The sequence below is a fragment of the Scylla paramamosain genome, chromosome 11 (assembly GCF_035594125.1).
Source record: "Scylla paramamosain isolate STU-SP2022 chromosome 11, ASM3559412v1, whole genome shotgun sequence".
Taxonomy (NCBI): Eukaryota; Metazoa; Arthropoda; class Malacostraca; order Decapoda; family Portunidae; genus Scylla; species Scylla paramamosain.
The window spans coordinates 26,734,919-26,748,474 of NC_087161.1; the positions used below are offsets into that span (position 1 = coordinate 26,734,919).

The 13,556-nt window shown below is 35.4% G+C and overlaps 2 protein-coding genes across 9 annotated transcripts in view; one reads left to right on the forward strand and one right to left on the reverse strand.

Annotated features, from left to right (window-relative positions):
- Positions 1–6,382, reverse strand: part of LOC135105135 (nicotinate phosphoribosyltransferase-like) — a 26,010-nt gene extending 19,628 nt beyond the window's left edge. Inside the window, exons 1-2 of one of the 5 annotated variants that reach the window (XM_064013172.1) lie at positions 6,328–6,382; positions 5,695–5,871 (exon numbers count right to left, since the gene is read on the reverse strand). In XM_064013172.1, the coding sequence (XP_063869242.1) occupies positions 5,695–5,776 (82 nt within the window). In that variant the 5' untranslated portion in view covers positions 5,777–5,871; positions 6,328–6,382. The other 4 variants (XM_064013170.1, XM_064013171.1, XM_064013169.1 and 1 more) reach the window with 4 other exon arrangements.
- Positions 5,191–12,884, forward strand: LOC135105138 (failed axon connections homolog). 4 transcript variants are annotated; one of them, XM_064013177.1, is made up of 8 exons: positions 5,191–5,216; positions 9,011–9,160; positions 9,367–9,499; positions 10,205–10,401; positions 10,518–10,726; positions 10,903–11,019; positions 11,350–11,449; positions 12,391–12,884. In XM_064013177.1, the coding sequence occupies exons 1-7, from the start codon at positions 5,206–5,208 to the stop codon at positions 11,436–11,438; spliced, it is 906 nt and encodes a 301-aa protein (XP_063869247.1). In that variant the 5' UTR covers positions 5,191–5,205; the 3' UTR covers positions 11,439–11,449; positions 12,391–12,884. The 4 variants fall into 4 exon arrangements, with proteins under 4 accessions (XP_063869247.1, XP_063869248.1, XP_063869250.1 ...); XM_064013178.1 differs by having other exon boundaries at positions 12,394–12,884; XM_064013180.1 differs by lacking the exon at positions 5,191–5,216 and adding an exon at positions 7,610–8,129 and having other exon boundaries at positions 12,394–12,884.
- Positions 12,885–13,556: the final 672 nt, after the last annotated feature.

Consider the following 13,556-nt stretch of genomic DNA (forward strand, 5'->3'; position numbering starts at 1 on the left):
ATTTAATATGATGAAAAATAAACAAAACAAAAAATCAAAATAATCAGACACGAGATGCAGGACTGTTTGCACGAGAGAGAGAGAGAGAGAGAGAGAGCAGCCTGTATTCAGAAACGCCTTGCTTTCACCACGTCTATCTTCGAAAGCCACAGAGACGATTAGCCGGGTTCTCAAGACTATTTCTCCTTTTAATAATGAAAAAATTTGCTAAACTGTCACTAGAAACGTAAACACCTTTAAAAAAAGAAAAAAAAACGTGAATCTAAATAGATTTTGAAAGTAGTGGAGGTGCGGGAGCGAAGTGTTTCAGAATATGGTCCAGAGAGAGAGAGAGAGAGAGAGGGGGGGGGGGGTAAGGCGTGACAAAGAGGCATAAATCCAGGTCTGCGTCACAGCTTCAGGTCGCGTCACCATAAAGTCGCATTCTCCAGGTCATGAGAGCGTCATAAAGCGTGGTGCAGAGGCGGCTCCTGCGTCACGCCCTCACTCATGCGGGGTCCCACGCCAGGATGCTCAGTGCACAGGGATGGATTGCTCACTCTCAACTGCGGGAGCCTTCCGCTAAACATGCAGCTCAGTATCGACAAGTTTTCATTTTTGAGGTAAAGATTATGAACGTGTGTGGTGTTAATGTATCTAATTCATTTATTTATTTGGGTGTCTTGACTCTATGTATTTGTTTTATTTAGTTATTTACCCACTTATTCATTCATTTACTTATTTAGTAATTTATTATATTCCCATTTACGTTTCTTCTTGCGTAAATTCGAGCATTCAAAGCGTTCCCGGTACCTGTAGTTTTCTTGCTGCTCAGTAAAATTATTTAGATTCACTCCAACAAAACACTTGCCACATACTCGCATAAAGTTTAATTCTGTAATTGGCAGTCAAATTTTGTCAAGGGCAACGATATTTGTTACATGAAGCTTGGAGACACAAGTGTATGAGAGATTGATGATTTTGAAGAGTCGACTTCTACTTTATGAAGAGAGAGAGAGAGAGAGAGAGAGAGAGAGAGAGAGAGAGAGAGAGAGAGAGAGAGAGAGAGAGAGAGAGAGAGAGAGAGAGAGAGAGAGAATTTAAGAGCACTGAGGATTAAGTCATCAGGAAAATTAATAGTAGGGACCTAGTTTTCTGAAACACTTCTGCGCCGCACCTCCACTACTTTCAAAAGACTCTAATTGAAGCTACACGGGTTTTTAAAGCTGTTTTCACAATTCTAGTGGTAGATTAACAAAATTTCTTCATTATTAACAGGATAAACACTCTTGACAACCCAGCTAATCATCGCTATGGCCTTTGAAAATCGTCATGATGAAAGAGCTAAACGTTTCGATAATAGTGGTGGTTGTGTTGTGGCAGCATACGGGTGTGAGCAGCAGCAGAGGCAGCAGAGGTAGTATGTAGTAAAATGCTATAAATACAAAGGCGTAGAAGGGAGAAGCAAAGGTCAGATAGGGGGAGCGTAAGTAAAACGAGGCCCCACGCTGGGATTCCCTAACATTGATCGTTGTAGGGTGAGGGCGTCAGGTCAAACTCATCTGCAAAATAAACACCCGTAAACTTGGTATGTATTTTGGTGTAGTTCCGTGATCACAATCGTTAAATAAGTGAAGAAATCAATAAGTAAGTAAGTAAGTAAGTAAGTAAATAATGATAATGATGATAATAATAATAATAATAATAATAATAATAATAATAATAAGAAGAAGAAGAAGAAGAAGAAGAAGAAGAAGAAGAAGAAGAAGAAGAAGAAGAAGAAGAAGAAGAAGAAGAAGAAGAAGAAGAAGAAGAAGAAGAAGAAGAAGAAGAACAAATAAATAAATAAAATAAAATAAACAATACACAAGCGTCGGTCAGGCGTAGTCATACTTTACTCCCCGATCAATTATTACATTTCCTTGGTGCATGCAGGAGAGGACGTGTGAATGGCGCTGTCCCGTGCAGTAATGTGGGTTTGCTCCACGAGGGTACACCGCTCATCGATCGCGTCAAGGGACCTTCGTTTCGCGTGGAACAAAACATTTTTCATTACAGAATTCTAAGAAGCCTCGCTTGGAATGAGTATTCTAATATCCATTATGCATATTCATGATTAAGCTTTTGATCTATGAGAAAACGTAGTGATAATAAGAATGTTGGCAGCTCTTCATAAACAAAAAATAAAAAATAAATAAATAAAATAAAATAAAATAAAATATGCGGGAAACAGCTAGGGACGCGGTAACCATGACAACCCAGGTGTGGCAACCCTCGAGCTCCAGAAGACTGGTTCATGATGCATGAAGGAGCTGTCTGATTTCACTTTAAACCTTTCAAAGGGAGATTAATCTAAGGCATAACAATGATGATTTAGATCTGAGGTTGTCTGACGGAGCCTCGGGAACCAGTACATTACATAACAGCAAATCACACGATACGGAAAAGTCCGTGACCTGCGCTTACGTTGGCAGTCTTGAAAGGCAACCTTGGCCCACCTCGAAACACCTTCGTGACCGTATTAGGCTTTTGTGTGTGTGTGTGTGTGTGTGTGTGTGTGTGTGTGTGTGGAGAGAGAGAGAGAGAGAGAGAGAGAGAGTATTTAAATCCAGTTTTCGTGACATTAGGGTCAGACGGGTCGCGTGGCCTTCCTGCCCTAGTTGTGACTTTACTCAGGATGGGTCGATACCTGATGCACACTTCCTGTGACTGCAGAGCCTCAATGGCACTGACGACCTACTGGCCTGCCCGCACACGCGCGCATGGCGGTGGGAGTGTTGCGCTATGCCAGGCAGCTACCTTGTTGTGTAATTTCTTCAGAAGTCTTTTCATAATATTAACAATCGCTGGCTGCCATCTCACTATGTCCAATATGGCAGTAACTTTCCATGATTAGACACTAGGGTACTGACAATCTATCATTTCGTTCATAGCACACACTACTCTTACAGCCGTCATGATAACTTTGACGTAAACGATGGAAATTCAGGGATGGGAATAAGAATCTACAGACAAAGGATGCATCTCTGTAAATCTAATGAAATCCGCAAAGGCTCATGACGTAGGAAGCCCCTCTTAACAACTCCACTGTGTTCCAAGAGATGGTGAACTCTTACTTAGCATTAACCTTACCCTAAACTACGTATCTGCTTCTCTTTTCGCCGTTTCCCAAGACTGAGGGGTTGGCGCCTCGTGAGTCTCCTCCAGTTGTTTCTTGTCCTTGCTCTGTGACCCCCATCCTTTACACTTCACCATCCCCATCTCTCTCTCTCTCTCTCTTCCCTGCGATCTTCTTCCTTCAACTGTTTTTCCCCGGGTCCTTTCAAAGTTTATGAAGTGCCAACGGGTTTTCTGCAATGGTTTCACTTCCATGACCTACAGTTATGATGGCTTGGCAGGTTTGGCAATGAGAGATAAGATGTCTGTGGGTGGTAACCGTGAGCGGCAGAGGAGTACCATGCGATAGTCTTCTGTGTGTGTGTGTGTGTGTGTGTGTTAGCTTTTTTTTTTCTTTTTATTTACTTTGTTCTATTTTATTTATTTACTTATTTATTTTGTTTTTTTTATATTTCACCTATTTATCTATTTATTAATTTTAGCTTATTTAGTTTTACTGATCAATTTATTTATTTTGTTTATTTGTTTTTATTTTATTTATTTGTTTATTTTATTTTACTTATTCATTTATTTATTTTGATTTATTTATCTTTTTCTTCCCACAACATCTGCAGGCTCACTTTGCTGTGACTGATGACTGCAGTGTCAAGTATTCCCACTCACTGTCAGATCAAAGCTTTCACTTGTTCCACTTGTTTTAATCTAAATTTTTGTTCTTTTAATTTAAACCAGTTGTTTTAATTTGAAACCCTTGTCGTTTTCACTTGTAATCCATTTGTTTTAATTTCAAATAAATTTATTTCACTTTGGTATCCAATTTTAATTTGTAGCTCAATTGTTTTAATTTGGGGATAAAAGTGTGGATCAGCTTAGCATGAAGTGACTATGGTTAAAAGAAAAACATGGACATTGGCAGGATAAATCATGTGCTAAACATAACTATAATAAATAAACAATAACAGATGATAACATCTAGGGATGGGGAGAAAAAAAAAAGTCAGAACATGATGGGTTGAATCATTCTGAATCATGCCCTGAAAAAAACAAACACTCAACAGAAGTAGTGCAGGTTAGAGAGGACCACTATCTTGCACTATACTGTAGTTAGAAATGTTGATATGAGGCACATATATTACTCAGTAACAATAGTCATACTGATGATGACTTCTGAGTTCTAATTAGCTCCTACCTGATATTATGATATATCTAGCACTGTATGACTACTAAAAAACATAAATATAGGTACTGCATACACTAAATGCATGTTTAAAAGTTTATCTGCTTTAAAGATGAAACTTTACACACACACACACACACACACACACACACACATTATATATATATATATATATATATATATATATATATATATATATATATATATATATATATATATATATATATATATATATATATATATATATATATATATATATATATATATATATATATATATATATATATATATATATATATATATATATATATATATATATATATATATATATATATATATATATATATATATATATATATATATATATATATATATATATATATATATATATATATATATATATATACCTTGGATGACAGAAAGATCCTCACCTACTCATCTATGAAAGCACAGATTCTCCAAATGTGTTATGAAATAAATTTATCTCCTATGAAATCAAATAATCACTAATACATAGTTGCCTGATAAAAAGTCTCTGCCAGTTTGCATAATTGGACCCATCCCACTTTTCCAGATGAATCCATTTTTTTGCTAAGATTTCATGAGTTTTCAATTAATCTATTAATCAATAATGAACTTGCCTGTTCTCAGTATAAGCTGAACCAAACACAGTACTTGAATCTAGACAAGTTTGTAAACCATTCGGTGACTAGTTACAGCCATGCAGTCATGAATACTTAGATATAATAATAATAAGAAGAACACTTCACCCTATTATAAAGGAAAAGTTAAATAAAGAAAATTTCCCAAAGAATGCACAGTCAAGTATGTGAGTCTGGCAGCACTGCTGCCACACAGCCACAGTGTCAGAACACACCACCTTCTCTTAGTTTTGTGGCATCATCGTCATTTTACTAGTATTAAGTATTACTATGCAATTCAGGTAAGTGTAAACTCTGTGGAAGTGTTGTGTACCAATGCTATGCTGAGAGAGTACCATGCTATGACTTCACAATGTCTACACAGCTTTTGCTCACTCCCATGATGCTACCAGTGCTGCCAACCAAACATAAATATATGGGAAAAGTACATTTTTAACTACAGACTCCATTACTGGTTGAAAATAACAAAATACTGAAATAGAAATCAAGAAAATGGGAATACTGAATGAAATTGTGGTTTTTACTACTTTATTCTCATATTCCAACAAATAAAATTAATTAACCCAAATTTGATGATGTTATGTAACCAAACCTAACCCACAAATTTACAGAATAACTTAAACCCATGATGTGTGACAGTATAACCATACAACCCTGTTTTGTGTCCAAAGATAACTCGTCCATCACATAAGTGTCCTTGAAAGTGATAGGTATAATTTTGCAATTACCCAAGCCATTGGTGTAACCCTCTTGACTCACCTGTAAGGAGTGGCTGGATGACTCCATTCTGTGAGTTGCTGTTACGGATGCGATCTGATGAGATCTCTACACGGTTGATCATGGTGGTTAATGTATGGATGCTTTGCAAGTCACCTCCACCTCCAAGAACAGTCCAAGGTTAAGGGCGATTGATAAGGATGGAGTCCACTGCCTGCACTGTGGGATAAATTAACATAACCTTACTGTCAGTGGTGACTATTACTAAATGTGTTTATATATCTACGTGTAAATATTTTGGCCTGAAGCGCAGAATAACAGTGACGAGCGTTAATCATACGTTATGACCAATGGGTTAGGATACCGCTGTTGGAAAACTGATCGCTGAATATAGTAACAAATAAATTCTGGGATGCAAGATGACGACTGGAGAGAGACAAATGGAAGGTCACCCTGAGAGGGCGAACTATGGGAACACGAATAACATTACGGGGACAGGGGGGGACGGAGTCACAGTGATGAGGGGAAAGATGCGTATGGTAATGACAGTCGCTAGACGGAGGTGTCACGACAACACTCCACGCTATGATGCTGATGACAGGGAATACTGGAATCACGTGGGAGTGGTGGAAGTAGGAAGAAGGTCGCACGAAACACGTGAAGTCGACTCCTTACTGTGACACAGTGCTCAGAGTGGCGTATTATATAGGGCCGCCACTATGGATTCCACAATAACAAAGACTGGACAATCGGATTCTATGTATACTTCATTCTATACGTTGAACAATATATTTCATACAACTTTAATACGAACAAACATATCAAAAATATACTATTTATTTATTTGCAAGCATGAATTAGGCACTCATGTTTATGTTACATGACTTTTCTTATTCTCAAGAGGATGCAATGCTTATTTACAACATAAATGTGTTTGTGTCATGGCATCTATAGCCCGCGCAGACGATGCTAGTTTAACGAGTTTAACGTTAGATAGGTACAGCTGTTTCATGTTTTCTTTCCTCTTCCATTTATATATTACAGTAGGTTATATTTGGAAATAATATTATAGTTACTTCGAAAATAAAACAAATAATGCATGTATCGTCGTTCTAATTATCATAAGCAGCAGCATCTACAGTCCACTAGCACAGTCTCCCATCTCCACCCAGTGAGAGAACGATCGGAGGTCTCATTCCTTCAGTAACTTTTCTTGTCTGTTTTGCCTTCTTTTGCCATCTATGTGTTGACTTTTTTTTTTCTTTTTTACTATATTGTCAATTTATTACATGTCTGCGCAGAGAGCGCTATATGTTTTTTTTTTTTTTTTTACAAATTGTTCTTTTTTTTCTATTACGTAAGAAGTCTTCAGAAGTTCTCATGAAGTAAAAAAGTAATCAAGAAGTCTTGAAGAAGAAGAAAAAGAAGTCTTCAAGAAAAAGGAGAAGAAGAAGTCTTCAAGAAGTCTTCAAGAAGAACAAGAACAACACGAACACACATGCAACTTCATATATATATATATATATATATATATATATATATATATATATATATATATATATATATATATATATATATATATATATATATATATATATATATATATATATATATATATATATATATATATATATATATATATATATATATATATATATATATATTTATTTATTTATTTATTTATTTATTTATTTATTTATTATTATTATTATTATTATTATTATTATTATATTTTGTTGCTTTATTCAGAAAAAAAATCTGAGCATTATGTTATTTCCTGTCAAGTTTCTTCCTTTCCATATTTTGATTTTGGGTATCATAGTTGTAACCAGTCTTCAGCATCTTTTTTTTCTTTTTTTTTTCTTCCTTTTTATCATTTTTATACATTCATACATCACAAGCATGTCTTATAATCATATCTTATTTGTTTTTTGTTTTTTTTTCCACCGTGGATAGATGTACTCTATATATTTACGTAGTGAATGGTTCTGTACACGCCCGATTCCTCTGACTTCTATCATCGTTTACGCAGTATATTCGTTTCAATACTTTAGGTCCCGTATATATCAGTCACAAATCGATAATAGGTCGATCTATTTCATATTTTGATTACGTGTAACGCTAGTGAGCCAAAACACTAATGTTAGGTTAGTTGTGCCTAGTTCCCTTGTTTCCCTACGGTGACCGAAAGAGAGAGAGAGAGAGAGAGAGAGAGAGCTCATTGCATTAGATCTTATCATCGAAAAAAATCACTTGTATTATTACTAATTGTTCGATACAGAGGTAAAAGATCGTTCGTTTATCAAACGTGACTATCTACACTTATCTCTGTTCATAAGATAAAAGCATGATCTATAAACGAGAAAAACTCGACTATATGCCTGGGACATTCGTGCAAGTATTACTTAACTGCCGAGTAACAGACCTGCCAAGTACTAGCCAGCGTTACATCATCAGAAGTGTATCGAGATGAGTCTGTGAGTATTTTGAATATCACGACAAATTGAAGTATAGGACAATCGTTAGAGATAGTTATCTATTTTCTTACTCAGAGAATGTACCACTTCTTATGCATGCAGCGATCGTTTAACATTTATAAGTTTATATTAACTAGAGACCCCTGCTTATACTCGTTCATTTCTGTATTTTTATAGAATTAAATCAAGCCCATGTCTCTTTTTTATTCCACATCTAATGCTCTGTCCGGAAAGCTGCATCTCTGCACCTCATGTCAATCTTATTGCTGTGTCTTCCCGATGAAGGATTTCCTGTTGTACATGACTTTTATGCCTGTCTTTTCCAGAGAAAAATACAACTACCATCAAACAAATTAATTTATTTGTTTTAGTTTTTAGGGTGTAGAAATGGAGTATCGAAACTGCAAAGTGATCAAAGAAATTAGTTATACTTATTGTGTTTGATAGAAAAAAAAAATGTATGGTTATGATAACAATCACAGGTTATCTTGTGTGTAATGTGATTATAACGTAGAAACAGTATAAATTGGCAATTAAAAATAAGTAAATTTGAAATTTTAGGCAATATTCCCACTTTTTTTTTCTCTCTTTCTTTTTGTGACATGTAAGTTACTGGACTGAGATTTCCTTGGGAATCTTTCATCATTACATAATTATAGTGATTTAACTAGACTTTTTCTCCCTTGCTCACATATGTATCTTTATCTGATAGATCTCCCTAATATGCCAGGAAAGTCTGGCTGAGAAGTATGAAAATAATCTTGAGTTATTGATTAACTGTAAATTATAACTTAATCTGATTAGAATTATTGGAAGTTAATATTGGTTACATTTTTGTTATGGTTTGAAAAAAGTTGGCATATTCTTACTTTTTTCAACAGAATGGTTTTATTGAGATATGGCATGCGGAAAGCAGCTAAAATTCTGTGGCGAGAGGGAGAACATGGCTGGGCCTTGACTGTGGTGGCAGGGATGTGCACCGTCTTCATGGTCAGGAAGGTATACCAGGAAGTTAAGAAGCGGAGACTCAGGTGAGAGAAAGCTTACAAAATAATCTTTCTTGTGGAGACAATAGAGGAAAACCCTGGAAAGCAAGAAGAACATTATCATTGAGCACCATCATTTCCTTTTCATTAAATACATACTGCAGTAGAAAACTTTGCAAATGGCTCCTATAAAAGTATAATAGCAGTCATTCATCAAAAAATATATGAATGGGATGGTTGTGGTTTCACAGGAAGGAGTGGGATAGCACAGGACAGGATGTGGTGCTGCTTCACCAGTTCCGGAGAGGAAGATTCTGCCCAAACCTCAGTCCATTTGCTCTTAAGGTGGAGGCCTTCCTAAGGCTGGCAAACATCCAGTACAAGGTAAGTACAGATTTGGCTATTTTGATAAGAAAATAAATCATAAATAAGTATTCAGCATTACCTTCAATTAATTAGCATTTCAACCAATGAAGAGGTACTTGCAAACTACTTTTTAGTGATGAATCAGCCCTTCATCACTATATGGGCTGTATGGTGGACAGTGGCAAAGCTGGCTTGTGTGGCACTCTGGGCAAAGGGCAAACTTCAACTTTGGCACCCCTCTGCCTATAAAAGTCAACATATTCATCTCGTCAAAATTACATCAGCAAGCATTATGTATGCAGACAACACAAAAATCAGTTTTAGTGGGTGGTCCCTGCCAGCCCCATGGTGATGCCACACTGGCCAACTGTCCATGTCGCCCATAGCAAAATTTGCTTCTGATAGTGGACAAATTCAAGTGGGTTTTTTCATAGTCTTGCATTGGAAAAGCCTTAGTACTTTCTATGGTAGTTGTACATAATAAGGCTAGAGAAAATGTGGAAAATCAAATACTTTAAGTATGAATTACAGGTATTCAAAAGTTGTGTAATATGTGACATGATTTTGAAATTAATCATAAGTTTTATATCACAATTATTTAAATTTTTCTAGATTATCTTGTAGGATATGTAAAAATTTTGATGTTAATTGTAAGCTTCTTTTGACAGATATATCAATCTTCTATATTGTCTTATAGAAGTTTTTTGTGATGTCTCTGTACAGATAGATGAGGAAACTCCATTTGGGCCCAAAGGAAAGTGCCCATGGATCACCATCAACAGGGAGGACATTGCTGACTCTGAGATGGTGCTAGATGACCTGACTGAGCGCTTCAATGTTCAGCTGGATAGTCAACTTGAAATTCGTGAGGCAGCAGTTGTAGAGTCTGCCAGAGTGTTGGCAGATGAACATCTCTTCTGGTACACATTGAATGCAGACTTCTTTTTCCTTTCTTCAAATATTGAAAATTTGTACATTATTTTCTGTTTGATTATAAGTACTTCATGAATGTCATATGGCTTATTCTATCCTGCAGGTGTGTCATTGCATGGAGGTACTGGCTGGATGGCTGCACCACTTTCCTCAAGACACAGACATTTGGCAGATTCTTGAATATTGCTTTTTCATTCTTCATGAAGAAAGGGACAAAGAAGCGCACAGAAGAGCAAGGTTTGGGGGTTCATTCACCAGAGGAGATCTATCAGATCTGTAAGAAAGATTGCAACACCCTGGCTGGCATCTTGGGTAAGACTGTCTAAATGTTGAGTGTATAGTTAAGTGGTGTGCAGCTAGAGATGTTAACAAATTAACTTTTGCATTAATTTCTTTTCATCATTCCTCAACATATTGATATCTGATATAATAACATCTACACTTTTCATTCACTCATGCACTCATGAGTGTAATCTGTACCTTGCCAGGTGACAGGCCATTTTTTGGTGGTGAGAACCCTTGCCGGGCAGACTGTGCAGTGTTTGGTCAGTTGGCCCAGCTCATGTGGAATGCTCCTGGCACCCGCTATGAGGCACTTGTTACAGGTGAATCTCCAGATCTTTCCTTCATGATGAGAGTTATTATGATTTGAGAATATATGTATTAAGATGCTATTAATTCTTCTCTTTATAATAAAAGTTTCTATTTTCAAGATAAAAGTATATCAGTTATTACAAAGTACTGGCAAGATAATCAGTGGTTGAGAATCCTTTATCTGAATAACTAAAATCCATAAGGTTTTCATTATTGACATCATATATATATTTTGATTCAATTAATGTATGTGTGCATGTGTGTATTTCAGTATCTTAGACACTTCCATTCTTTAGCATTTTGAATAAGAGATTCATTAAATTTGTTTTTGGACCTGGCAGTAGACAACCCAAGCCTGGCCCTCTACTGCATCAGGATGAAGGAAAAAGTCTTCCCTGATTGGGATTTACTTCTTGCTCACCCAAAGTAAAATTCAAGAAGGTGAGTTGCTGTCAGGTATACAATGAAAAACAGCTGGTTTATAAGGAATTCACATTTCATATTACATTATGTATTTATCATAATATATGTATTGTATTTCACTGCTTGCAAGACATACTTTTTTCTCTTAAAATACTGTTAAAAATCACATGGTATATTCCAGAATTACAGTACACAAACTCCTTGTTTTATTATATTTACTGAATTCTATTTATTCTATATATTTATTATTCATTCATCTTTTGTATTTGTATACCTATTTGTTTTTAAAGGAGGTTTGATAATTTACAGATTTTTTCTGAACATATATAAAAGAAAATTATAAATATAAACCATAAAGTTGGTTGATGCTTTTTGGCCTGTACGTACATTTCTTCACATTTTCTTAAGGGCCAGCCTGGTGATTTCAGACAGGGATTTTTTTATCCATAAATTTTTGCCCTTACTGCCACTGTAATAACCACTTGCTCAGACTGCAAAACACATCTTGAATGACGATGCACATTCGACCATAAGAGCAAATAAAAATTATAATAACCTCTTCAAGTCAGCTTGGTTAAGGATGCATCTTGTAGTCTAAGAGTTGTTATTGTAGTCATGATTATGGCACTGAGTCACTATTAATCATCATTCACTTAGCAAACGAAGGTAGTGCTAACCCCTGAGACATTGATTATTACCATTAAGCCTTTATTAAAGCTGTGAAAACACACCTCCAGCTTCAACTAGGGTAAATAAAATGTTAGGGAAGCAATGAAGTGCAAGGAGGCAGCAATGTTTCCTGTTACTCTGTGTCAAGTGGTGGGTTTTTGTTCCAGATCCCATTCTTTCTTGTTGAATTCTCTCCTAAATTGGGACAGCTTCCAAGATGCAGCACCTTGGAAGATGTATGCCAGTGTACAAGTCAGCAGTGTATTTAATTAAACTATGTTTCTTTTCAGCAGAGTGAAAACAATCCAGACCTGCTGTTCTGTGGCAGAGGCACAGAACATGGCACAACCTTCCATTCAAGCAGTGCCACTTTTCCAGTTTTTAACTGAGGTTCCCTAATGCCTAGTATTTACATTACAATTAGATCATCTGTATATATTTTTAAAATAACCAATAATTAACTATTAAACTTTATTATTTTATAATTATGTAATCACTTAAACCACCTAAACATTGTTTTGGCTACAAAAATTTAATCATTTTGATCAGTTTCCTTTGTCATTTATTACAAGATTCTCATTTACTACAGGAATCCAGCTACTAATCTCTACTATGGCAATCACAATGATGTTTGCAATGAACTAGAAGATTTATAAGATTTTTGTGCCGTATTACTATAATGTTTTATGGTGGTTTTCCAGAATGTGTAATATATGGCAAGTATTACATTATTTTAACTTCAGAAGTATAATGTGTGTATATTCAATAAAGGTGGTATTAGTCACTTGTACTCTTCTGATACCCAACAGATAAGCAGCAGCAGCCCACAGTGGTGATGGTGCTTGCCACTCTAGTCCATCAATAAAATGTCATGGATTGCTTCCTGTTAGCCACCCTACCTTTGCCTCTCTAGTACCGGGATATGCTGTGGCAGGAAGCATGACTTGAATACCAAAGAAAATTACAAATACTACATTATATATATATATATATATATATATATATATATATATATATATATATATATATATATATATATATATATATATATATATATATATATATATATATATATATATATAGGAGGAAAGCTGCGTTCTTATTTCCATGATATGGAAATTAAAATGAGAAGAAAAGATGATAAGAACATAAGAAAATAAGATAAGATAATCAAAGACCAGTTGGTCCACAGAAGGAAAACAAGCAGCTAAATACAGAGGGGATTAGAACTACTGAACTGCCATTGGTCATGGTAATTTGAGCACAGTAACCATGAAATTTTATCATCCTAAAAGCATAAATGAGTGACTATGACATACTGTCTAATTATTATTATTATTTATTTTCTATTATTTATCTTTATTATTATTATTATTATTCTGTAAAACTAATGAGAATGACAAAATAAGCAGTCACTGCAAGTAAGGAAAGGAGAAAGCTATCATTGAAAACAAAC